This window comes from Cladophialophora yegresii, assembly GCF_000585515.1.
Source record: "Cladophialophora yegresii CBS 114405 chromosome Unknown aczIN-supercont1.4, whole genome shotgun sequence".
Lineage (NCBI taxonomy): Eukaryota > Fungi > Ascomycota > Eurotiomycetes > Chaetothyriales > Herpotrichiellaceae > Cladophialophora > Cladophialophora yegresii.
In genome coordinates, this window is record NW_006913048.1 from 1644709 (window position 1) to 1670156 (window position 25448).

Here is a 25448-nt window from a genome sequence, read left to right on the forward strand (position 1 = left end):
ACGAGGTAGAGGCGAGGGAGAATTTGTACGTGCACGTTCTGTGAAAATGCATGACTCTTACAGACTCTCGACGAACGGGTTTTGGGGCTCGCTGCGAGGTAGTGGATTTGATTGGCCTAAATTACGGAAGGCAGCCGCCTAACGCTTTCCGTTGGGCGTGTTCCTTCAAAGCCGGAGCCCGCTAGCAACCCTCCAGAGAGGCGGCGGCGGATTAACTAAGGACACTCTCTCCAGCGCTTCCCAGGACGGACAGCCCACCAAGCCCACCAACCCCGTGACGTCCCCAGACTCCAGCTAGGCACTTGCGAATTCGATACTGTGTCTTTCCTCCTCGAGCACACCTACTGCCTCTTCCTGTGCTATAGAACCTGTCTCAATCCCTCTCCTTGCCAACACGTACGACCGAATACTCGTATCGCAGGACAATTCTGCCAAAAGCCACTTCTTGCCTCTACCTTCTACGACTCACCCCCGCCACAACACCACCAACAGCACACCGCCAATATGAAGATCTTCTACATCGGAGTAAGCGACGCCGCAACCCAGGGATATCTGTTGAGTCCCCCATTCTGACAGCAGCCATTCCAGGTCCTCCGAAATGAATCGAGCCCTGCCCTTGAACTCGCCGTCGAGCGCGACCTCTCGTCCTTTTCCCGCTTCACACGAGACAGGTAGGTAGACCTAGACGTGCGATCCTGCGTTCCTGCATTCCTGCCCGCCTCTCCCTTTTTGACAGTGTTACAGCTACGGCGAGTTCATGAGCGTGTTTGCCAAAACCGTCGCCGAACGCACCCGGCCCGGCGTCCGCCAGGACATTGAAGAGAAATCCTACACGTTTCACGCATACGGCTCGTCCCTGGGTGTCTGCGGCATCATCATATCCGACGCAGAGTACCCGGCCCTGGTGGCGCATCAGCTCCTCTCCAAGATCGTCGACGAGTATACGTCGCAGAACCCGCGCAGTTCATACGCCTCGAATCCTCCGCAGACCCGGCCCTACGCCCAGCTGAAGGAGTATATCACCAAGTATCAGGATCCGGGGCAGGCGGACAGTATCATGAAGGTGCAGCGGGAGTTGGACGAGACCAAGATCGTGCTGCACAAAACGATCGAGAGCGTCTTGGAGAGAGGGGAGAAGATCGACAGTCTGGTGGCCAAGAGTGACGGGCTGAGCGCGCAAAGTAAGATGTTCTACCAGCAGGCCAAGAAGCAGAACAGTTGTTGTGTGGTGATGTGATTGAGTGGAACCGACGGGGAGCGGAAGTCTGGCTTGTCTCGCGGATAGGTCGTTTAACGACGGAGCGGCGTACCTGCAAACGATGTTTGCGACAGGCGCAGCCATTGCATTGGATTTGCCACGTAAGGTTCTGGCCTGAGAATCGGTTGATCTGGGGACGCAAGAAGAGCAGGCGTTGAGGCGTTGACATAGCGAATTACGGAGTCAGAGGAAGAACAAGAGTTGAGCACAAAGCGTTTGCATATCATGTCTACTCTGAAAGCAACCTTGAGAGCATGGCAGCTCCTGAAAATGCTTGTGGCTCTGTGGACGATACGATGCATAAATCGCAGCATGTTCACCATCTATCGTGACTCCAACCACGCTTTCAGCTTCATCTCTTGCGTGCTAATTTCTGAAGTGCCTCCCCCTCAACCCTCATGCCAACCCACTCCTCCATTCTTTGCGCACCTATACTCGGACCCTGGTAGAAGTCGATACTCGGCGTATTCCACTTCAATACATTCCATTCTAACCTCTTGCAATTCAATCGTTGACATTCCCGTGCCAGCGCCTGGATCAACGCCGTTCCAAAACCTGTACCTCGATATGGTGGCCGAACAAAGAGATCCTCCAGGAATATCCCGGGCCGGGACTGCCATGTACTGTAGTTGTGGAAGTACAGCGCCAGGCCCGCGATCTCTTCCTTGACGTTTGACGAGGGTACGGGACTAATAAGGAGGGTTTTGGCGTAGCCTTCTGTGAAGCCTTTGGCCAGGTCTGTGGGGTCGACGGGGAACGAGAGCGAGGAGAGGAGGGATTCTTCGGTCGCAAGGACCTCGTGGAGGGCTTTCTCGTAGGAAGCGAGTTCCTGGATAAGCTGGAGGATCACCGGGACGTCCTGTTGGGTTGCGTAGCGGATTTTGTAGGTGGACGTTTGGATTTCAGCCATTATGACGGTGTGGAGGTAAATGGGGCGAGAAGCTGGTGGGAAACTAGCGCACGTAGGAATCCAACGTGCCTGTGGTTCGCCTGCGCCGAAGGAGCAGTGACTGCTGGCGAAGCCGGTTCGTTTGTAGAATTCCGTGCTTGGGCGTCGAACCGAAAATGGAGGGGAGGGCTAAGGACGAATTGGTCCGCCAGCAGTTTCTTGACAAGAGAGTGTGACTGGAAAGGTTAGGGCCCGTCAGAATCTACATAAAACGTCAGCAAGGTAAGGAAAGTGCGCAAGAGGTAGGAGGGTTTCGAGTCAACAGCATCGGTGGAAGGGCGCGCCCCGAAATTTGATACGGAATTAACAGTGCGGAGCAATGACATGAGTTTGGCTTACAAGGCTTGAATCCGGTTCCTGCAGCTCCCCACTCCATTGTCCGCCTATCCATGTGACAGTTTTTCCTGGAAGTCCCAAAGACACACATACAGGCAATGGTGGTAGTTGGACGCTGTTGCAAATTCTGATCGCTGAACAACTTCGAAGACGTCAATTGTCGGACAAGGTCGTAACAGTCGTAAATTTCAGAGCTGGATCCTCTTCTTCTCTGGACTTCTACTCCGTGATCGATGCTCCTTGCTTGGGCTTCGGCTGTACTCCAACTGCTGCTGACCGCCAAAGCCTCGGTCACCCGGCCATCCCACGTAACGCGGCTGTGTCAATGGAGTAGATGGCGGCAACGTAAAAGGACCGGGATGTTGAAGATGCATATATGAGGCAGAAGGTGGTCGATACATGCCTGCATAGTGACTTTCCTGTTGTCGGCGATACAAGGAGAATGTAGCATTATTGACCACCAACCCCACCACGACCAGTGTGATGGTGAAGACCATAGTTTTCAGGCTGATGGGCTCGACGAAGCTGTTGAAGATCTCGGCGAATGTGTGGGCGCTCAGCCGCGCTCGCTTGACTGCGCTGGGGTCACGGTTCATGCATAACTCCCAATTGCTGCACACAACCTCGAGTGCGGGTAGACGGGTGTCGGCACCACAACGGTTCTCGATGTAGTTCTTGGAGCATTGCGCCATTTCCGCCAGCACTTCAGCCATGGTATCTTCGCTTGCTCGATCAACATCAGCTTGGATAGTAGCATAGAACGACCAGAACACGTATAAGCACCCGCTCAGGATTGCAGCGTTGAAGAAGACCTGGAGATATTTCGCAATGATAGAGGGCGCGTCAGGATAGGTGTGGATGAAGGTGAACAGCCCAGTCATCCATCCTACTTCTTCCACGGCTTTCCTCCTTGGTGCTGCCTCAGTCGGACTCGCGCTGCTTTCATCGTCACTATCGTCCAGGGAGCCATTCCTGCTGAGTATCAACGATCGGTCAAACTTCTGGGCGCGCCGCCGCTTCTTGTGTACCCGTCGCGCAATGGCATCGCCGTTGGGCTTTCTGATCTCGCCTCGCCCTGGACTTGCAGCAAATTTGCCAAAGAGACCAGATAACGAACTCCGCTTCTTCTCCGATTTCGCAGTACTGCTCGTGAACTCAATTGGCAGGGGGGGTAATGGTTTCGCGTCGGGCGTCTCCTCGTTCTCTGTTTGTCCCAACGGAGATGAAGTATCTGGAGGGGATGAGAAATCAATGTCGAAGGGTTTTCGGGGCGTTGTAAACGATGGCGTGCGAAATGGCGCTGGTTGAGGCGACGGTGCTGGGGCATCGGAGAAGAAGAACGGCTGGTTGTTGGGTTCACGGAGGGCGGGAAATGAGGTTTTTTGGGGCGACATGAAGTCGGTATGCGTGCCTGGGCGCGTTAGAACCAGCAGACTTGATTATTGTTTGCAAAACATACGTTTCTTTGCCTGCATGTCGATCATACGTCGGTGGAAGGGGGAACTAGGATCAATGGGGCCATGACCCTGCCATTCGAAATCCATTGGACTCTCAGTCCCGCGGAAAGCCATGTTGAGGGCAGAGGCAGCATGTGGAAGGGGAGATTCGGTGGTTGTTGATGGTGCCAGGCCCGCGATGGTTCACTCATGGCGCAGGAAGGCGCCCTGAAGCGAGTGACGCTAAACAGCGACTGCCAAGGAAAAGTAAACAAAACCTGCCGCGCATGATTCACCCTCCCCTTGGACACGCGGAGAACGGTCTTCAACCTGCGCTCAAAGACACGCTCTACACGCGGGACACTCCGCATGCCAGTCATTCATATAGTAAGGCTATCCTGGCGCGCTGCTTTTGTGTACATATCAGACCTACTAATAGGCATCTCTACTGTTGCACTTCGCCCATGTGGCTTGGCTCCGGTCATGTGCACCGTACTGCGCAGTATTTGTCTCCATACCTAGTCGCGACAGATCTCGTACAAGGTCGTTCTGATATGAAATCTAATATGATCCAAGTATAGTATTCTGCAGACTCGCTCTGACATTTACCTGTTCACTGCTTCAGAAAGTGGGAAGGTGTTGGTGCGGGGTACGAATCGACGATAGTGGCCGTTGGCGCAAGATTTGGCGGGACGCGCTTCGTCCAATTCTTCGGTCGGCCGGGTCACTAACAGCCTCCCCCCAGGCCATATGCAGCCTTCACACGAGCTCTTGACGAATCCATGCCTCGAGAAAAGTCGGAAGAAGCGCAGTGGTGGTACGAAGCAGTCTACTCTGCGGTCCAACAGATCCCTCACGGCAAAGTCACCAGCTATGGACATATCGCGCTTCTGCTCGACTTCCCGAAACGCGCGAGGCAAGTCGGAGTATGTCTGAAGCACTTGCCAACATTTGACCCTGCGAACCCGGATCAATACGTTTTCCACGATCAAAATGTGCCTTGGCAGAGGGTGGTCAACTCTAAAGGTGGGATCAGTCCGCGCGGGGATGATGGTGCAGGTGTGAACCGGCAGGCGGAGCGCCTACGAGCGGAAGGTGTCGAAGTCAACGAGGCCAGAGGCATCGAAGAAATGACCGTCGATTTCAGCGTCTACGGCTGGTTTCCTGATCGTTTACCTGACGACGTCAGTGACGATGACACGCAAGGCGACCATGGTGCGTAAGACGATGGCCGAGGTTGTATGAACACGCGCACCACACTTTTTGAGCAAACGACACCCTTGTGGTAGGTGTATGGTCAACAGAATGCTCATTGTGTAAGCATGCTTGACGGACACTGGCCGCGAGATCAGCAATTAAGCATTTCCAGGTCTCATTCTATAAATGCTCATAGCTATACCCTCACGCTAAAACGTCCGATATACCCAAGAGATACCGTCGTTGGAGCTTGGGTGACAGGACAGCAAAACGCCATGGAGCCATTTCTACTCACCCTGTCCAACGGTGCGGTTCTTTCGGGTCTCGCTTCCGTGCCGGGGAAGAGTAGCATCACTGCCCGCTGTTATCCTCTGATAGTTGGCGTCCACGGGGGAACCTATACGTCAACCTACTTCGATGCAGCATCAAATCACTCAGCAGCGACATTCTCGCGACTGCTTGGCGTACCTTTCGTGGCATTTGACCGACCAGGATACAGGGACAGCTCAGCCCTAGCATCGATAGCCAAAGATTCGACCTTTTTCCAGGAAGAAGGGAAATATCTCCATCAATACATTCTGCCGAAGCTATGGGAGGATTACGGTCAACCAGCAGGAGCGACGTCGATAGTACTCATGGGTCACTCCTTGGGCTGTTCCGCTTGCATCATTGCTGTGTCCCTGCACGCCAGGGAGCCAGAAGCACGGTATCCGTTGGAAGGTATGATCCTTTCTGGCAGGAGCACAACCTCCGCCTTGACGAAGTCGCAGGGCGAAGCGCAAATGGAGGAGGCTAGGAGACTCGGTTATGTGGAATATCCTCTCGGTGTCAAGGACATGGTCATGTTTGGTGACTCAGAGTTGGGTTTGGCGAGCCCGCACATACGCGGCATTTCAGACGAGATCACCCATCGTGGTATTCTCGTGGAATTCGAAGACAGGAGGTTTCATTGGGACGATTACTGGAAGGACTATGCCAAACTGGTCAAGATTCCGTTGATGGCGGCTATTGGAGAGCGAGATGGGCTGTTCAAAGCTTCCTACGAAGATCTCAAGGACTTTACTGAAGCCTTCACAAACTCTCCCAGAGTTGAGACTGTGTTCATTCCAGGCGCGCCGCATTGTCTAGAATTGAGTTATTGGGGTCCTGGATGGTACTCGAGATGCTTTGGGTTCGCCATCGAGTGTGTAACTAGCGCGACATTGGCCTGAGGTCTCCGTGGCAGGCATAAGCAGGCACGGGTGGCCGCCTACTCTTACATGGGGCACCTCGGCGCTCTTGCGCTTGGGACGGTGATGTGGTCAGTTGGCCCGTCCTTTGATGGCAAGGACTGGTACTTGGTGGTTATCTCGCAAATGACATTATCACTCGTCATCATCAGTGCTTTCTCCCCGGCCGGGAATTTCTACTGATAGCACTTTCGTTCTGCTGACGTAAAGCAACCTTGCCAGGTACCACGCGTGTCGAAGCGCATTCAGCACGACAAAGTGAAATGCACCTTGATCGAGTATCGTAGGCCTTTTGCGCTAAGCTGAAGAACGGGCGAGACGGGTTCGACTTGACTCAGAAATGAGATTCTAGCAGGCCGTGATACATCAGCTGCAAGCTCCGGACGACGAGCTATGTAGAATCGAGTCATCGCCGGCGAGCAGGGCATCGAGGTCAGGGCGCACAGAGCACGTCATGAAGTCGACGATCATCGCCAACGTGCCGGCCGTTACTTTCTTGAACATGAAATGAAAGTTTCAAGACTTGGAACGTGGCAGAGGAACTAACAAGGAACAAGTGGCTGAGGCAGAGACATCACATGGCGCACTCCAGCCTGGGAGATGAGGTCATATTCTTTGTGTTCGCTGACCTTGTTTACTTGTCGTGCCTGTACATTCCAGGGTCTAACTCGTACTCGTCCGAGTAGTTGTCCAACGGCATGGGTAGGTAGCTGTGTCTGTACTCCGTATACCGCATCCTCCCGGGCTCTCAACGAAACAGTCATATCATCACTCCTCTGCTGACGGACGGCCGGACTCAATCCTACCGAGGCTCAGGCAACACGGATGAGGGGCGATAAGCACAAGTGCGGCGTGACTGTTCGTTTGGCTGCTGAGCTCGGAAGCCTGGCAGGCCGTAACTCAGAGCTTCCCGTATTGCGGCGTGCCTTGATCTCCCGGTCTCAAGCCACCAAGATGACTTGCTTCGGGTCTCGAATCGCTAATTGTGATCAGATTTAGCAGCGTGGGTGACGCCGATAGTGTGTTTCGACTGGGCCAATCACCCGCTTGTTCCTCGACCGCGTGCGATCATCCCGCGCTGGCAGCGTCGCGCTTGCCCTCGCATGCATGCATGGTGCATGATCCCCTCTATCAGGCTATCAGCCTGCGTCGCCTCCACCTTATCTCAACGAGGCAACAACACATGCCCTTGGCGCCCTCCTTGAGGAGTCAGGACTCCAACATTGGTGACCGTCCGTGCCATTTCCAATCAAGCCGGTGCCCGCTTTCGGTACTCTCCGCCATCACCACAAGCTCGGGTTGCGGCCACGCGTGTGACACACCATGAGTCCGTCTTCCTCGTCATCCCTTCAGCTTCACCCGACCTTTATATAGGACCATCCCGTAGCCTGGCTACCTGTCTGCTCTGCCTTTCACACAGCAACAACTCTGCTGTGTAATCTAAATCTCTTTGTTTCCAGCCTGATCACCTGCCTAGTCCGTTGGTCCCTTGTACGAACTCTCCTTTGTTCTTTCCTCTTCTACAGCTGTCTGCGCCTGCACGCGTCATTTGTTGGCAACCTACACCCACTTCCAGGACTAATAGCTGCTTGTTCAGCTTATAGCCTTTAGTCCTACCACACTCCTCACCTCATATTCCATTTACATTCCAATAATACCTCTCTCAGCTATCCATCGAGTCTTGCTTTACCATCATGTCTGCCCTGCTCGCCAACGACCTCCGCAGCGAAGCCAAACCATACCTACGTGAGAAGACCAACAACAAGAAGTGGGCAAGAGGAGGTCACGAGCCTTCAGATCATCATTGCCACAAGCATGCCCAGCATGAGGATAACTGCCGCAGATGCCTAGGCAGACCAAATCGACGAGACCAGGATCGACGGGTCGGCCGAGGCGAAGCCAAGTACAGACACGACCTTCAGAACAAGTCTGTAAGCCAGGCTGCCACACTCGCTCGCAAGGCTTTCCGCAACGAGGTTGTTGATGCTATGGACGGCCCATTGGCTCATGTGTCCGACACGTCGGAGGGAGAGGAGGTTGCAGACGCGTCCGAAGCCCCCCTACCCGTCGAAGCGGATTTCATGTACAGCTACGATCACGCAACGGGTCCTCGGACTGGTCGTGACATCCTGAGTCAAGCCATCGCCCAGGCTGTTCAGCGTTTCGAGAACAGGGAGACAGAACAGCTCATCACCAAGGAATACGACGTTGTCGACGACAAGGAGAAGGCTGAAGCCTCTAGCGATGAGGACAACGACTACGAATTCGTCGACTATGCTTACTTGACCTGAGCAGGGAAACACACGCACCTGGCCCCAAGATTGTGATTCAACCGGACTTGGCGTTGTTGGCTGGCTTGCCACACTTGTAATGATCGAGCAACAAACCGCAACTGAGTTGCGAGTGCTTTTCATGTTTTCAGTTCGTTAAGATACCCCAAGGACTCATTAGGGAAGCGAGGCTGTATCAACACACTATCATCATGGGAACGGCATGGCGCTTCTTGAGGATATGAATGACCTTGGAGGCACCCGAGATTGACGATGGTTGGCGTTGGAATCCTCATAGGCGGCACTCAGGAATGGCTGCACACTAGCATGGGCTGTGTCCTAGAAATCCAATATCGACAGTTACAATGCCCCGAGTGTCAGTGAGCTTGTAGCATGTGACGCGTTTGTCAACAATGACGTAGACAGGCGGTAATTGTGCAAACCCGACAAACCCGACAAACACGACAAACACGACAAACATGAGTGGTCTCCCGGGTCCATCGCAGCCTTGCCAATCCACCGAAAGATTTGAGACAGCCTTCCCATGCCCTCTCACGCCTATGTGTCACGACAGATCGCCTAGCTGGTCTCGTCTTTCGTTTCTGTGCCTTTGCATGCTACAGACATGCCCGGTGCAAACCTCGCCGCCTACCTGGCGAAGAATTATCTCACCGCCTCGAATGCCAAAGGCTCCTCCCATGACGAGACCACTTCACCAGACTTCCAAGACTCAGCGCGCCCGAAGAAGAAGCGGCGGAAGAACAAGGACTCGTCCAACCCAGGTGGCCTCGTGATCGCGGACGACGATGAAGGGCTGTCTCTTTCACGACGAACACAGGCCGGGGTCGCGGGCGCAGCCGACGACGACGTCGACGACACCCCGATCTTCGACACGAACGTCAAGTCCGCGGAGTTTAGAAAAAAGAAAGGCGCCAGCGCATGGAAGGTCGTCGCCACGGGCGGTCCCACTACGGGATCTACAGAGTCAGCACAACAAAAAGGCGGAGACACTCGCCACGACGAAGGAGACGCCGCCGCCGCCGAAGCGAACCGGGTCCTCGCCGAGGCGGCTGAAGAATCGCGCCTCCGCCAGCGGGCCATTGAAGATGAGGACGCCCCTGCCGTCGTCGAGGCGCCCGACGGGGACGACACCACGGCGGCCCCGCGCATGCAATCCGGCGCCAAAGCCGGGCTACAGACCGCCGCGGACACGGCCGCGTTGATCCGTCGCGAAGAAATGGAGGCAGAAGCAGAGGCACAACTCGCGCTGGAGAGGTCGAGGCGGAAGAGTTCGAAGACCAAGAAATCGAAACACAAAGACACGCGTGGCTTGGAGGACGAGGAGGTGGAAGAAACAATCTACAGGGACGCCACGGGCCGGCGCATCGACGTGAGTCTCAAGCGCGCCGAGGCCCGCGCCGCGGAGCAGGAGAAGATCCGCGCCGAAAGAAAAGCCAAGGAAGACGCGATGGGCGAGGTCCAACGGCGCGAGCGCGATGAGAAGCGGCAACAGCTCGAGGGGGCCAAGTTCCTGACCCTCGCGCGCGGCGTGGACGACGAGGTCATGAATGACGAGTTGAGGGGCAAGATCCGCTGGGATGATCCCATGGCTGAGTATATGGCGCAGAAGAGGGCGGAGGAGGAGGAGGTGGTGGTGCACGCCGACGACGTGGCCAAAAGCGTGGCGTCTGCTTCTGCGCGACGTGGCCCAGCAAAGTCCCGTGGCCCAAATGGCGGGGAGGCGCATGTCCGGAAGAAGGTGTATACCGGCCCGCCGGCCGCTCCGAATCGGTATGGAATCCTGCCGGGGTGGCGGTGGGATGGGGTCGATCGGAGTAATGGGTTTGAGAGGGAGTGGTTCCAGGCGCGGTCCAAGAAGGGCAGGATGGAGGAGTTGAGTTATCAGTGGCAGATGGACGAGTGACTGAGTGAGCCAGCGAGCGAGGGAATGGTGATTTCTTTGAATCGATGATTTGCCATGGACTCCCATCTCTACCTGTAGTGCTCGCGTTGGATGTCCTTGTTCCTCCTGGGGTGCGGTGCGAGAAGCATGGCACCTGATCTCCGCTACGATGGTGAGCACGCATATTTGCTCTACGACGTACGGAGTGTTCTGAATATATTTGACCCGAGCATCGCATGGATACACACACGGTGTTTGGGGGCTCCATCTTGTGCGCTCACAAACTTTGGCCTTACTGTTGTTTGAGAATGGCGTGGCGAATGCGAAGCAGAGGTATGCGAGGAAATACAATGTATTCATACCTACAATCCCAAAATCCTCCCCTTCGCGGCAGTCGTTGGTCCTGGCTTACGAAGGTTACGGAGCAGTAAGGCTTTCCGACAGTGTCTCGCCGTGGATAGTGCCGCCTGATCTGTGCACGAGGTGCATCAGAATTCACCTTAGGAGGCGGATGATTCCCAGGCGATCATCGTGCAAGAAAGCTCTGGGACATAAGGAAGCAGTCGCCGCCCTGTGAAGCGTGGAGTAGCTCTCGAGCGGTCGTGAGTGTGGCCATGAGCACTTGTCCTCTGGCCTTGCAGCCCTCTCCATGTTCACACGCGTCACAAATCTCGACTCCCACAGGGCCTGGCAGAGCTGCTTCGTTGAGCATTCGGAGGAGCTCCAGACTAGGAAGGGCCGAAGATTCCATGTTCACGTCCCGAGCTGACCGGGATTCGAGAAGCCCCTTAGCCTGTGGTGCAATTGCTATGGTGGACTTTCGCAACTGGCACCACTGCTGTGATTTGGTCATTGGAGCCGCCAAGACGAGTGACTACTGTACTCCGTACTTGCTCGCGCCTCGTCCCGGGTCGGGCCACGCGACAAGTCCGCCTCGCCTTTGTCCCCGGCTCACTGCCAGCCATGCGAGCAATCACACGTCTCCCACCAGTTGGGCGCCGCCGAAAGGTCCACGAGTCTCGGCGCGGGCCTTGCAGCGATCCCAGCTATAACATCCATAACTTTCCAGTTCGCCTTGAGCGCGTGACCAGCGGCATATGGCAACTTGCAAAAAGCCCGCGCGGTCGCTGCAAACTTCACCTTAATCGCGGAACGCCAACATCGGGCCTGACCGTTTCCGCTTCAACCGCTGGGAAGAGAAACAAGCCTGCTTCAGCCGCCAAGTTTGGCTCAGACGTGCGACAGGTGGAGTCTTGGAGGCTCCATCAAGGTTTCGCTGCTCTACCCATCTGTTCCATCGTTGAAATGACGCCAAGAGTCTTTGGAGTCCATCGGTATCTGAGTCGATCGCAGTGAAGGATGGACTAATACCGCGCTGCGACGAATCCAGGTACACACCTACTCCGATGTAGCTGGCGTCGGAAGCGAAATGTTGATTGCCCGAAGATGACACGTCGTGTCCTTCATGGGCCTGCAAGCATGGACTCTCCACGGTATGCGACAGGAGCTCGAGTTCGTTCAGTCGCGTTGGGGGAAGTGTTGCCTCCACTTTCACGGAAGGATTTGACCGAGTGCACTCAGAGTCATCCTTTGTTGTCACAGCAACCTCGCTACGGAAGACTTTTGAGTTATTTTCAGCCACCATGTACTCTGGGAAGCGTTTGCGAGGCCGAGATGACCCTTTGGCGACACTGAGCCAGAAGTCGTTGTCGGGGCATGCTAAAAGGTCGACCAGGTATTGATTACTGCGGCCTTTGTTCAGTGATGGGAAGGGGTCCGTTAGAAAGATAGGGCGGTGTCTCTGCGGGAAAATACTAAGGTGGCTCGGAAGGCTCCTGCAGCTTCCCTCTCGAGCGAATTTGACAATCGGTGGTAACTTCATTCGGCTCCCTTCATTGTCAAGCCCGGAGTAGTAGCATTCGTATGCCAATATCCTCGATAGGATATTGCGTGATTGTCGTTGGAAGCCCGTCCAGAGTCGAAGCAGAGGATGGAAAGGGTTCTCCGCAGGGACATCCCAAGTGCATGTCTTCATCGACACTACGACACGGTAGACGACCTCGAGCGCATAGAGGACGACAACTGCATGCGTCTTTCTGCCTTTCTTTTTGTCCGCGTTCTTCTGGGTGACCTTGGTGCAAAGCTTGGCGAACTCTGCGAATAGCATCTGTAACCGGTAGGCCAATGTATAGATCAGTTCCATGGACAACAACTGGGCTGGACTAATGTCAAAGGTCGAACCACTGTCGATTACGGTGTTTCCCAGATTGTGGAGAAGACAGAAATATCCAGTGAATAGCCTTGCAGTCGAGAACAGAGCAATTTCGTCGCCGGAAAGTTTGTGGGACGTCGCCACGGAGTAAGCTTCTCCCCACACGGATCCTGTTACGAACGAGTCGAGTTGCGAGGTACGGATGGTCGGGGCACGGACCAGGGTCTGGTCTGGTTCAGGAACGGAAACGAATGATTGCTTCCCCAAGTCAGGTTCGAAGACAACTAGATGGTTACTGCTGAGATAGCAGCTGGGCATCCTGTCCTGAAGTTCCAACTCCAGTACAACCGGTGCACGGGCTCCGAAAGGCATCGGCGAGGCACTGAGAAACTCCTCGCGGAAAGGAGCAATGTTCTGGCCTAGATCGCGGCACAGGAAGAACCAGAGTCTCCAGTCAAGGTACAATATGTCCGTCAAAGAAGGAGGTGTTGCCTTTATACCAGGGAGAATGCTGCATCGCTGGCATAGTGGATAGCCGAGGCATGGACGGTTTCCCTTGTCTACCTGGCAACATAAACAACGACGTCTCCTTCTGCGCAGGTGTGCAGGATCTTCACAGTTTCCCGTAACGTGGAAAGCATGGCTCGATCCTGGGACTCGGGGTGCCTGAGGGATATGAAGAGTAGGAGGAATATCAATACCAATAAAAAGTTCCGAATCTGACAAAGAGTTGCGATTGACCATGTCGGTCACGTCTTGGGGAAAGACATGAAAGCTGGCAGGCGCATCGACCGCAGCTGTATTGATCGGGGGGTCGTCGATGATGTCGTGAACGAGTGGCCAAGAAAGATGACCGTCGTCAGTGTTGAGGTCGGCGTCGACGCTTGCCCATATCGATGTCTGGGTGAGGTGCGTAGGGCTCAGGTACTGAAACGCAGGCGCTGCCTGAAGGGGGAACAGGAGGTCCAGCTGATAGTCATCGTCGAAGCCATCCATACCGAAAAAGGCCGGCGGCAGCTGCGACCTAACAAAATTGAGGGGAAGTGTATCGAAACGAAGGAAGATGGAGAGCTAGAAGCAGACATATTTATAATATCTATCTCGTGGCGGCTCTAGTTAATGTCCATCTTTCTCCCTCTCTGAGTTGAGGGGAGGCGCATTTGATCAGGTCGAAACACATTTGCACGGGATGTTGGTGGTTGAAGGTCTGATTCATTGGCTGATGGCGGTGGCTTGGTATTTTAGCGGCACTTAGCGCTGCGATATTCCGAACCATCACCAATGTATACCTGTGATTGGCTGGATTGCTCTGTGAGGCTTCCATATTCCACCGTTCCAGGTGCACTGCTACCGTATTAACTTGCATTTTGACAAGGTTCTGGGCTCGCGGGTCCTACGATATTCCGCGCATGAGCCTCGTGTGAAGTGCTCCATGTTTAGCACATTATAGTCGATGAAAATAACGGTGCGGAACATCGCAGAGGATTTCGTGCAAGGTGGACGCATTCGACGCTTTTGGACACGAAGCCCTCGTCTATAAGTTACTTGATGCTTCTCGCGACCGCCTGGAGGGGCTGCTTGATAAACAAGCCCGCTATCACAATTCGCAATACCACCGCTATCAAACTCTTCAACGTCACCCGCCGCATTCAAGTTGAAATGTCGTCTGCTGTCGCATACTTCATTGCTGGCACAACCCTGGCCATCTTTCTGGCTGGGGGCCAAACCTGGTATTCCGCTCGCCAAACAAGACGCCTTTTTGGTAAGTCTTGACCATATTTCTTCGGAAACAACAACTGAAAAACCCCTGAAGAGCAGCTGCGAGCTTCAATTCTGCCAGCTCCAGCATGACTTTGCTACAGATTTAACCACTGCAGCACTTTCTCGACAAAGCACAGTATGCCCGGCCTGCCCCCTCGAACCGTTCTGCCTCCCAAGCCATTTGTCGCGCTTGACAGCATCACTGACCCATCCCGTTACTCCAACGACCGGGATGTCATGGAGAGAAAAGCAATTGTCGACAGTAGCCTTGTATCATAGCACCTTCAGCTGAATGAGCATAATCCACAGGAAGACGGGATGGAAAATGTGAGGTGGAGTACTGTCACGAATGTAGAACATCTGAAGGCAGCGGAACTTGTGGCAAGGTGTGAATTTGATGGTGCGGGCAGGTGCTGTTGATGGACCAGTGAGTAGAATACTCTGTACATGTCTTTGAACAGAAAATGCCTAGGGGCTGCTGTCGTGCTGTCAGCCTGGGTGGGCCGTCCTAGATCTTGATCTGTCCCGCGCCAGGTGGTCTAGGACAGACTCGGTCCTAGACGCCGCTTGCGAACACTTAGCAAACCGAGGACTTTCCTGTTCCCAAGCATCATGCCCCACCGTATCAGTTGATTGACTGATTACTACCTCGTACACCCGTTGCTCCATTGTCCCAAAGGAAGCTATACCTGCGTAGCGATGGCCTGCTCACCAGATACAGCACGCCATTGCACAATACGGCGCAGGGTACAGAGTACCTACCACGTAATTATGTCTTTTCTATCCCCTGCGTGGTCAATTTGGCCGAGTAAAGTCTTGGCATCCATAGATGTTGATTTCGCAACCAAACCTATGTGCAAAACATAATTATGAATTTATGGTGTTTATATGTTTAGGCAGTACTGCTAAGCCTAGAGACGAAGTGTGATGTACAGTACCTAGGCCGTGTAGCTGTTAGGTGGTCGTCGCCTACTCTCGTCGGTGGTCTGATAGGTATAGTAACCTTCCACATCTTCACCTCGTACTTGGCAACCTCATGTATTTTTGTTCTCGGCCCTGAGATCTCCGGTAGTAGTAGGCTATAAGAGCTATTCTAAGGCATAAAATAGTACACTTGAAGCCCAAGTTTGGTTGCCGCGTGAATATTCAGGGATGCCAAGACTTACTCAGCCAAATTGACCGCGCAGGGGATAGCGACATTTCCGCTCTACTATGGTATATCTCATACCGGGTAGGCTTTCCTCGTCCTACAATATCTGTAGAAGTCCCCCCTTTTCCTTTTCTCCATCGTCTTCTGTACACACTCCGTAGGTTGGTCCCCAAAAATGGAGGTACATCTATACGAATATACTCCGTACATACACAGCAGAAGAGTCGTGGAAGGCCTGTAGGGACCCTGCATCCCTATGTCCTCCGTCCCGGAAGTGCCCTATCCTGCGGGCCTACCATTCCCTCCAAGGGGCTTCTTCGAATGCCACGCGCGCTACGCCGAATGTGATACTCCATACACCACATAATGCCCCTGGCCGAATGCGCTAATGCCCAATGCTCAATTCGCCCCCTTCGTGCAACGTCGAATGGGCGAAACGAACAACCGAAAATGTCGTCAAACAAACAGGACGAACATAGGAAAGATACAATACACGATATACAACGAAATGAAAATGGGAAGCCTCCAAGACCACTCCCAGGTCAGCTGCCCTCCACGACCAATCCCACCGAGAGTCCAGGCCGATGACCCAAGTCAGCCGGCACGACAATAGGCGAGTAGCTCTTCTTCTCGAGGATCTCCCACTTGCGAGCCTCCTTGATGAGTTGCTTCTCGGACTCTTTGCTCCACATGGATTTGCCGAAACTGCCGGATTTGCCTTCTGCTGGTGTTTTCACAACTTTGGTTTTGGAGAGGTCCTTTGAAGCCCGGTGGATAGATTTCGTGGACGAGGCGGTCCGGTTGTGCCGGTGGCCTAGAATGCTGCCCTTGGGTGCTTTGGGTGATTTGTTGGACTTCTGCGATACAGTGGACGGGTTCCGCCGGTGGGCTGAGGGTTGCCGCTGGTGCTGTTGAGCAGAAGATTGTGATCGAGCTTGTGTCTGCGTCTGAGCTGATGCTTGAGCTTCCGCGCGGCGGGCCGCGAGGCGAGGTCCAGCAATGTGCACACGAGCAGATTGTTTGCGAGAAAGGGAAACCGTCCGGGCAATTGCGACTTCGGCGGGTCCCGTCGGGTTCAAGGCAACGGGGTTGGGACGAGGCGGGACAGCCTTCTCGAGACCACGGAGGGACGAGCTCGGAGGAGACTGGTGAGGTTGTTGCGTCTGACCGGAGGATGGCATCGTCGCTGATCGGTCCTTTGACACCCATTGCGACGGCTGACGTGAGGCCAGGTCTTCGGTGTTGGCCCGTACAGGTCGCGTGGGAGTGACGCCGGATCGCCGTTCGATGGCCTTTACCGTACCCTTGGGCGCGTACTTTGACATGGGGATGAACTTGGCGTCCTTTTTCGGTACCGGTGGTGGCCTGTCTTCCAAGGCCGAAGGCGTTTTTGAAGTTCTTCTGGGGCTAGGAGGACCTTGAGGAATGGTCGGCGAGTCGTCAATAGGCCGGTCGACACGCTTGACCGCTGCAATCTGGGGAGAGACGGCTTTTGCGGCCAGGGTTTGTTGAGTTTTGGGACCCTTTATGGTTGACGCGTCAGATTTGGGCGAGTCAGTTTCTTTTGACTCTACCACTGGAGAAGGAATCAAGCGGCTGACTTCTTCGTGGCTTTTGATGGTGAGCCTGAGATGATGGTCCGCAGGCTTCGGAGGTTGCAACTTCGATAGCAAGGGCAGTGGTAGTTTGTCGTCGAGGTCTGCAACTGGGACGGTGGGGACGGGGGGCTGCACACCTACACTGGGAACACCCCCTGTCGGCGTGGTGAGTCTTTCCACCGCGGCAATTGCCTCGTCGAAGTAAGCCGTGTTAACAGAAGTGTGCTTGGTTGTCCACGCAGACTGGCTGCCGGTAGATGCTGGAGCTGGCTCCGACGGGCCTTCATCGGACATGGAAGCCTCCATTTGCCGCAGGCGACTCGAAGGGCCTGCCCGCTTCGATCTGGTGCGTGCCAGCTCGACTTGTGCAGAGTCCGGCCTCGTCATGAAAAAATGCCCGTCCTCGACACCCTTCGAGTCCCTGAATGACTTGATGTCGAAGAAGATCTCATCGACTGTGGTGGCTGAAGATACGGATGACTTGAAAGAATGAGCGGAGCTCCAAGGTGCTTCATGGTCTGTGGATGCTGTAGTGTCTTCCGGGCTGCTAAAGTATGGCTCGACGGTGTCTATCCTCCTGGGGTTAAGTGGAATTGGCTTAGATACATCGCCGAAGTTGTCTCGCATCGGAGAGAGCCGCGCGGGAGAGGTGAGTGATCTCTTCAGTTGACCTGTTGAGAGAGTGTCATGCTCGGCGCCAGGCACTCTGCCCACAAACTTGACTGGGGCAGGGGAGGTGGTTGGGAATAATGAGTACTTGCTCACTGCCGGCGATCTGGTCATTGTGGGGGTGGTTAGCCGTCGGGGTGGCTTGAGTGGTGTGTGAGGCTTTGAGGGGTCATCTAGGCCACCGTCCATCGTTCCCATGGTGGTACGTCGGCTGTCCTCGAACGATTTCAGACTCTCCAACGTCTTGCTACGTCTTGCTAGAAGTGAAGAGGAGCGCTTAGCAGCGTCCAGGTTGCGGGGGATGGCTAGTTCTAGCTTAGGTAGTGGTGGTCTGCTGTACGGCTCTCCAGCGATGGAGCCGGTCTCGGTCGCAGTTGCGCTGGAAGGTCTGGACATCCCGTCGTCTTCGGAGTCGCGCACAGGCACGTCTGCAGCTCTCGGTGCTGTTTTTGCATCCTTCCCAAGGGGCGGCGGAGGTGGTACACGCGTTGGCTGCTCTGGTTGTCCAATTCCCAACCTATCCTGCCAACCATGGTCCGATTCAAGAGCTGGGTCTTTATCCAACACTACGAAACCCGTAGGCAAGCCAATGGTCGGGCCGGATGGCACTTCGTCCCGTCTGAGAACATGCCGTGGCTTGAACAGAGTGCCAATCTTCCTCCATCTCTTGGATTGCATTTGGCTGGCCTTATCTCGGAGTCCTTGTGTATGCCGAGCGAAGGGGTTCAGCTCGGGTGAACCGCCAGCCTCGACATGGGAACCGAAAGTCGCAGGCGGATGGCTGGGGCTACCGAAGGCCAGGCCTATGAGACTGTCCTCCGACTTCGAAATACCATCGAGGTTCTGCAGTGGCGAGGGTTTATGAGCCTCTGTCGTCCGTGGTCGTATATCAGAAGGCACCTCGACACGTGGTTTCCTCTTGCCTGTGTTGCCGCCAGATGTTGTTGGGCGTATCTGAACGAGCCTGGGCCCGACTCTTGGTAAGTCCGTCCGAGGAGGTGAAAGCGGCTCTCCAAAAGCAAAATCGAAGTCCTGTTGTTTCGCCGGAAGCTGTAAATCCTGATCGTTCTGATGTAAAGGATTTCTCTTGCGAAGTGATAACCACCTCGTGGGCATGATGGATTCCCGGGCCCGCCAGGAAGGTAAATGAACCGATTAAAACGTTTGCAAACGAGTGACTGGGAAACGGATGGTGAAAAGCGAGAGACCTGGCGACTCGGCTCTAGATCCCTGGAATCAGTGGGACCATGAGAGTGTTACAAGGTGAGCATCGTGACACTGCCTGGCACGCTTTGCCCTGCGGTGGTCGTTCGGCCTAGGGTGTCGAGGTTGTCGAGTCCGAGTTCGCGGATAGTTGAAGAGTCGGAAACAGTATTGAGGCACGAAGTGCAACAAAAGCTCGCAAACGGTCAGTGCACGGCATGACAAGGTTTACTTAGACCATTTGGGAACAGCCTGTCAACCACGCGGTTGCAGCAAACGGGCGCCAGCAGACCGGGGTTTGGCATGACATGCATGGATGAGGTTGAATGCAGGTGCGCGATCCTTGGTGACCATCCATGCGGCCTTCTCGATAGCCGAATCAGCATTGTTGCTTTCAGCCATTTTGGTCGGACAAAGTGATATTGTCGGGCATGGGGAGCATAGGGTCGGCAGCTGAAGCAGGATGGGGCCACAATGGGTTCGTCTGCTGAGACCAATCTTCGAACCGCGCCGGTCACAGAATCTCAAACGATGGAAACAGTGAGCATGGCGTTGGGAGAGGAGAGTGAGGGGCGTTCAAGCCAGCCACTCATGGCTGCAGAAGCTCCACGTCTCCCTCGACGCCCATCGGCCTGGCGTGCTTCAGATTTCCCTTGGCCTCTCGCGTGGCGTCCTGTCGGCATGTCAGGCACTGCTCAAAATCCTCCGAGAAGTCAGCGGGCCCGGCAGGGCCTCGCCAGTGGCCACATGAGATGCATGCGCAACGAATGTGTTGTGCGAGAATTATTCAGGCCCGAAAGATAAATGCAGCTGATATCGACGTGAAAGCCGTGACACTCGAAAGACTCGTCGCTCGCTCCTGCTCCTGCTCCTCGTGCTGATTGCCATGTAGCGCTCGCTGCCTTGGCTACACAGCCGCTTATCGCTCGTCAACTTCGCGGCGGCAGCGGCCGACGTGTTGTGCCTGCCTCGCCGCCATCAAGTCCCATCGGTCCTGCAATCTCGTCATCCACGCTGTTTCTGGGCTCTCGGAGTCTTCGGCCGCCCCTGAAACACGCTGGCCTCCCACGCCCTACAAAAGCGCCACCATCTGCAAACTCGCCGAGATTCAAGTGTCACCGTCGACAGGCTAACGTTGCAATTTTCTCCGGCCGTCGTACGACTGGTCCCTTTATTTAGCATTCGACGTGGACACTACGCCGCAGACCCCCACGTTACACTCCGCCTGATGGTGCCGGGCGCCGTTTCTGCACACAAAGTACAGCCAGAGTACGGAGAGAAATAGCGACGTTAAACGATGCGAGACAAACATCACGTCTGCTGGGGGCCACTCGACAGCTCGATGGAAACGGAACATGCTCCAAGGATTGTTCATAAGGTGATAATCAAAGGTAGCATTCCAAACACTTGCGGGCGTTTCCACCTCCTTTCAAACAGCAGAATCTTCCTTTCCCATGTCTAAGCATCATTACCACTCGGAGGCAGCCCATCGACACCTCTACCCAGATCCTCCTTCAACGCCTTCCCGCCAACCTCCAACTTCTCGCAGTCCTGCAACACAAAGATCATCCTCGCCCACTCGCTCTCGCTCGTATTCTTCCACGCATGCATCGTGGCCCTCTGCACCGCAACATCCCCCCTCTGCATGAGCTTCCGTTCCCCACCGTCCAGGACCAGCTCGATCGCGCCTTCGAGCACGATGCCATAATCCAGACTCTGCGTTCTGTGCATGATACATTCGTAGCCCGGGGCGAAGTCGACGACGCGACACACCGTGCCGTGAGAATTGACCAGGCCGAGCTTACCCTTGGCCATGGTCTCGTCGTGGGCCTTGATGTCGGCGTCGTTGTTGAGGTCCGCTGGGAATTTCGACGTCGTGTAGACGACGTTGAAGGCCATCAGCTTGTCGTCGTAGACTGACCAGTTGCCCGGGCGACTTTCTTGGACGATGGCTTTGCCCGTGCTGGCATCGTGGCCGGTGAGGTGGGTGGTGAGGCCGGGGAGGCCGTTCGGGATCTGTGTGGGATTGGGTGGACGTGACGTGGACATGTTGCGCGCTCCGGCGGGTGTGCTGCGGCGAAGTGAAGATGAGCTCAAGTGAATTCAAATCAAGTTGATGAGATCGGGTCGAACAGCTGGCGCTGTGGTATATGGGTGCCTGTCACGAAGGCCCTGGAACTGAGCACAATGTTGAAGTAATGGGAAGTGGTCCTATTAGCGGAACAATGATATTTATACAAGTATTATTTGCTTGTGGCTTTTGTCAAACGCGGTCCACTACGGGTGACAACTCACTCATCACTGAGAGGTCGACGGTCTCTACATGGATGATGGGTGTACGACGTACCCCGCCCGGCGTTACAAATAAAGAAGCTCACCCCCGCAAACCGATCGGTCGCTCATGCAGCATATCAAGCGGTGCATGAACTCGGTTCCGGTCTTTATTCAGTGACTACTCAATGTTCGCCTTGGAATCCTTGATCTTGAAAGACTTTGCTTCTCAGAAGTGACCCATCTAGCCGTTATAGAGGCGCCTCGAGACCTGCTATTACAAGACCATCTTGTACTCTGGATCTCGGTCATCCCCGTACCCGATATATTTGTCGTACTTGCCATTGGCTTTGTCCCGGTTTATCTTGGCGCAGTAAAGGACGTTGCACAACACCCTGTCCAAGGCGTCAGTATGCTGAGTCCAGGTTGGTGAACGCAGGAGACGCCATGAAGACTTACGCGAACCAGGCATAGACTAACAGGCCCAAAATGATGCTATGCGATTTGTGATATTGAGGCGCCTCCTTGGTTTGGTAGATGAATGCTGCTGTCGCATTAGTGTCTAGTTCAACAAGCTATGGGGATCTCAAGCGGGCACTTACAAGAGACAAAGCCACCGGCGTTCGCGATCGCCAATTGCATGCCTGATGTCGTGGCTCGTTTGTAGTGTCCAGCAGAGTTGTTGGAGTTCCAGACCAGCACTGGTGGGACGCTGGCGTACAAGCCCGTGGCCATCAGGAATGTCATGCCGTACTTTGTGTGGTTGTCCTTCTCTGCAACATTGGCGATGGCGGCATAGCCGATAATCGCCAAAGGAAGGGTGCACAGCATCACCACGCCTCTGAGCTTCATGCGGTCGGAAATGACAGCCACAATGACGGTCACGACAGCTGCCACCGCATAGGGAATGACGGACCAGAGCTGCGCCTCGTTTGCCGTGTAGCCTAACCCCTTGATGATAGTCGGTAAGAACAGCCCAAAAGAGTACAGCCCGGACAGGATGGCGAAGTAGGCCGTTGCGCTAAGCCACAGCTGAACGTTGAGGATTCCGCGGCGGACTTCCGACCATCGGAATTTCTCGACGCCTTCGCTCTGCTGACCATCAGGCAGATGCGTGGACGTATCGTTTCGGAGCCTGCGTGTGGCGAGTTCCCGCTCCTCGGGCTGCAAGAACCAAGCTGTCGAGACGTTGTTGGGAAGGATGAAATAGGAGGCCACTCCGGCAGCGAAGGTCAGTAGGCCTTCAATGATCATGATCCATCGCCAGCCCGCGTCGACGGTCCCGCCAGTCGGTCCAATGGCAGAGAGCCCGCGAGCGAGGAGACCTCCAAAGGCTCCGGCGAGAGATGCGCTTGTGTAGAACAAGCCGATGCGGAGTGCAAGCTCGCCTCTCGTATACATTCCTGAAAGATACAGCACCATGCCTGGCTGAGAATTAACAGCCGCTCGCCTGGTAGAATCGGTTTGGCAAAATACATACCTGGCAAGAGCCCTCCTTCCGCAAGCCCGAGAAAAGCTCGAACGGTCAAGAAGCCGCCGTAGTTTCGAATGAATCCAAGACACATTCCGACAATGCCCCAGGCCGAAGTCAAGAAGGCAAGCCATAACCGTGGGCTGAACTTCTTCAGCACCAGGTTGCTAGGCAATTCTGCGGCGATATAGAATGCGAAGAAGATGGCAAGACCATTGGCGTATTGGCTATTGCTGACACCGATGTCCGTCTCGAGGCCCAAGATCTTCGCATTCCCGACATTGGTTCTGTCCAAGAACGAGCAGAGGAACAGAAGGGCGAGCACTGGCAGGATTCTGCACGAAACCAGAGGTTAAACATAATCAATAGCATCGGGGCTGGACCCGAGCATTGCGAGAGCATACCTCGTGTCCAGTTTCCATAGAAGCTTTCGTGTCAACGCCCGGGTATGGGCGTCGTTATCTAATGCAGAAATCGAGTCTTTCTTGTGAGCTGATAGCACTTGACTCGATGTCTCGAATTGAGCATCGTCGGACTTTTCAGCCATAGGCTCGTGCGTCACCTTCTCTTCAGCCATGGGAACGCAAAGCAGACAGGAGGTTGCCGGAATGGAAGGCGAGTATCGATGACGCTCAGACTCGAGGCGCACTAGAAAAGCAAGACGAGAAGGAGATCGAGGCTGTTCAGCTTTTGACACCACAAGCAGTAGCAAAGGTCATGAAAATCCGGGGTCGGCTATTCCCTTTATATCAAGAGCCAAACGTTGGGCTACGAAGTCTCTGTCGTTGTACCCCATGGGTCAGGGATGCGCCGATGCACGCTGTTTGCCCGCCTATCATTGAAGATGTGCGGTCCCGTCACCGTATTTGGTGATCAGGAATCGCTCCTCAACAAGGTGGCCTGCACGACGTTGTTGCGTCGGCCAAGGCTCACAGAACGTTACCTGATTCGAGGGGAACCAATAAGCACAATAAGCACGACAAGCTTCGGCTGGGCTGGGGAACGAGATGGCGGACATCGGTCAGATCGGTGAATGGCCGTGTCAAGCAGCCGACACGCATATTCACCTGCACAGCTCGACAGGAACAACGATGAGGCAGACCCCGAAAAGCGGCGGGCGAAATGGCCGCTGGTGATTGGCGGAAGCCGGGCCGTGGTGTGGATGGCGATTGGAGGGACGTAGAAGAATCTCCGACGGAGCCCAGAATCACGCCGAGGTCAGACTCGCCTCATCTTCCGCTCATCGGACCTTTATTTTACCGTCACCACCGTAGCGAACACAGAGTTTGAGCTCGCCAACAGCGCCATCTCAACATTTGAGTCTTCCTCAACGGGATCCCGGTCAGATCAGCCTTGCATACGACGTCAACGCTCCACCAATCGCACATTCTCGGGCTTATTACATGAGCGACGACGCCGCCAGGAAAACAGAGGAAGAGCGACCTCGGTGGCGAGAAGCGCGGCGCCAACAACATCAACGTCAACCACAAAGCTGTAGGCAAGCCGTCTTTTGCAGTTGTGTTCCTCTGTATTGACACTGAGGGGCCACACAGCACATCGCCTCCACGCCCACACTCACACATCAGCAAACACCATGTCGAAGCTCTCGGAGCCACTAAAACATCTCATCAACGCCGCGCACGCCTTACCCGGCACGCTCAGGGCCCCGCCATCCATACGCTCGACCTACTCCCGCATAGCAAACAGCGCCCATGACCGAGGCGTCGGTATCCCCGCGTGGCTGACCATCTCGACGGCCACGACCATGACGATGAACTCGCCGCAGTCAATGGTCGAACTGTTCCACTTTGTGTCATCGCTCCCGTCGGCACCCTCACCACCCGAAACAGCAGGCCTCATGCGCGAAGTCGGCCTGAAATGCATCTCCTTCAACGGCATCCCGCGGACGATCAACGTCCTCGGCGCCTTCCGCGAGGGCCTGCCCAAGGACGTGGTCGACAAGATCCCCTCGCCACCAACCCGGCAGCTGACGCCGCAGAACATCGCCGACTCGCTGACCCGGGGCCGCCAGCTCTGGGACTCGGTCTACAAACCGTTTGAGGAGAAGTTGCTCGACCGGCTGGCGCAATCGCACCCCAATCTCCCGGTCCATATCATCAACGGACATTACTCGAATTTGTTGTCCGATCCGCCAAATGACTCGCCTCTGCGAGTGGGCCGCGTGCTGACTTCCCTGGCGGCGATTGCGTGCTTGAGAGCGCAGACGGGCGTGGGCCCGCAGGTCACGAGCCATGTGTTCGGGTTGCGCAAGGCGTATCAGGACGGTTCGGCAGAGAGGGACATTGAGGGCGGAGAGTGGCTGGCCACGGATGAGGGCAACCAGTGGATTTTGAACACGATCGACGAGCTGGTCCAGGCGCTCGGTGAGGGGCGGGGCACGACGTTTGCGCCGGGGATGGGCCTCGGGGGCGAGAAGTTGAAGGCGAAGTTGTAGTTCTTGGAAAGGTTTATATATGTCCGCGTCTAGGCCTGTGTCTCCGTGTTGGGAATCAAGCGCAAAAGATGGGCTTAGAA

The 25448-nt window shown here is 55.0% G+C and overlaps 12 protein-coding genes across 12 annotated transcripts; 6 read left to right on the top strand and 6 right to left on the bottom strand.

The window, feature by feature from the left end:
• Positions 1 to 504: 504 nt before the first annotated feature.
• Positions 505 to 1237, top strand: A1O7_05921 (synaptobrevin like YKT6; the record flags this gene model as incomplete). The annotated part of the gene is made up of 3 exons (XM_007759928.1): positions 505 to 525; positions 589 to 671; positions 745 to 1237. The coding sequence occupies 3 exons, from the start codon at positions 505 to 507 to the stop codon at positions 1235 to 1237; spliced, it is 597 nt and encodes a 198-aa protein (XP_007758118.1).
• A 373-nt stretch (positions 1238 to 1610) lies between these two features.
• A1O7_05922 (acetyltransferase) lies at positions 1611 to 2168 on the bottom strand (the record flags this gene model as incomplete). The annotated part of the gene is made up of 1 exon (XM_007759929.1): positions 1611 to 2168. The coding sequence occupies one exon, from the start codon at positions 2166 to 2168 to the stop codon at positions 1611 to 1613; it is 558 nt and encodes a 185-aa protein (XP_007758119.1).
• A 563-nt stretch (positions 2169 to 2731) lies between these two features.
• A1O7_05923 (uncharacterized protein) lies at positions 2732 to 4114 on the bottom strand (the record flags this gene model as incomplete). Its single annotated transcript, XM_007759930.1, has 2 exons — positions 2732 to 3954; positions 4003 to 4114. 2 exons carry the CDS (start codon positions 4112 to 4114, stop codon positions 2732 to 2734), a joined length of 1335 nt encoding a protein of 444 aa, XP_007758120.1.
• A 647-nt stretch (positions 4115 to 4761) lies between these two features.
• Positions 4762 to 5202, top strand: A1O7_05924 (methylated-DNA-protein-cysteine methyltransferase like protein; the record flags this gene model as incomplete). The annotated part of the gene is made up of 1 exon (XM_007759931.1): positions 4762 to 5202. The coding sequence occupies one exon, from the start codon at positions 4762 to 4764 to the stop codon at positions 5200 to 5202; it is 441 nt and encodes a 146-aa protein (XP_007758121.1).
• A 249-nt stretch (positions 5203 to 5451) lies between these two features.
• A1O7_05925 (uncharacterized protein) lies at positions 5452 to 6387 on the top strand (the record flags this gene model as incomplete). The annotated part of the gene is made up of 1 exon (XM_007759932.1): positions 5452 to 6387. One exon carries the CDS (start codon positions 5452 to 5454, stop codon positions 6385 to 6387), a length of 936 nt encoding a protein of 311 aa, XP_007758122.1.
• A 1712-nt stretch (positions 6388 to 8099) lies between these two features.
• A1O7_05926 (uncharacterized protein) lies at positions 8100 to 8696 on the top strand (the record flags this gene model as incomplete). Its single annotated transcript, XM_007759933.1, has 1 exon — positions 8100 to 8696. One exon carries the CDS (start codon positions 8100 to 8102, stop codon positions 8694 to 8696), a length of 597 nt encoding a protein of 198 aa, XP_007758123.1.
• A 604-nt stretch (positions 8697 to 9300) lies between these two features.
• Positions 9301 to 10599, top strand: A1O7_05927 (uncharacterized protein; the record flags this gene model as incomplete). Its single annotated transcript, XM_007759934.1, has 1 exon — positions 9301 to 10599. The coding sequence occupies one exon, from the start codon at positions 9301 to 9303 to the stop codon at positions 10597 to 10599; it is 1299 nt and encodes a 432-aa protein (XP_007758124.1).
• Positions 10600 to 11719: 1120 nt separating this feature from the next.
• On the bottom strand, positions 11720 to 13786 carry A1O7_05928 (uncharacterized protein; the record flags this gene model as incomplete). Its single annotated transcript, XM_007759935.1, has 1 exon — positions 11720 to 13786. One exon carries the CDS (start codon positions 13784 to 13786, stop codon positions 11720 to 11722), a length of 2067 nt encoding a protein of 688 aa, XP_007758125.1.
• A 2457-nt stretch (positions 13787 to 16243) lies between these two features.
• Positions 16244 to 19084, bottom strand: A1O7_05929 (uncharacterized protein; the record flags this gene model as incomplete). The annotated part of the gene is made up of 1 exon (XM_007759936.1): positions 16244 to 19084. One exon carries the CDS (start codon positions 19082 to 19084, stop codon positions 16244 to 16246), a length of 2841 nt encoding a protein of 946 aa, XP_007758126.1.
• A 1545-nt stretch (positions 19085 to 20629) lies between these two features.
• A1O7_05930 (uncharacterized protein) lies at positions 20630 to 21220 on the bottom strand (the record flags this gene model as incomplete). The annotated part of the gene is made up of 1 exon (XM_007759937.1): positions 20630 to 21220. One exon carries the CDS (start codon positions 21218 to 21220, stop codon positions 20630 to 20632), a length of 591 nt encoding a protein of 196 aa, XP_007758127.1.
• A 499-nt stretch (positions 21221 to 21719) lies between these two features.
• Positions 21720 to 23490, bottom strand: A1O7_05931 (uncharacterized protein; the record flags this gene model as incomplete). Its single annotated transcript, XM_007759938.1, has 5 exons — positions 21720 to 21837; positions 21902 to 21986; positions 22045 to 22866; positions 22923 to 23248; positions 23318 to 23490. The coding sequence occupies 5 exons, from the start codon at positions 23488 to 23490 to the stop codon at positions 21720 to 21722; spliced, it is 1524 nt and encodes a 507-aa protein (XP_007758128.1).
• A 1017-nt stretch (positions 23491 to 24507) lies between these two features.
• Positions 24508 to 25368, top strand: A1O7_05932 (uncharacterized protein; the record flags this gene model as incomplete). The annotated part of the gene is made up of 1 exon (XM_007759939.1): positions 24508 to 25368. One exon carries the CDS (start codon positions 24508 to 24510, stop codon positions 25366 to 25368), a length of 861 nt encoding a protein of 286 aa, XP_007758129.1.
• Between the last annotated feature and the right edge of the window lie 80 nt (positions 25369 to 25448).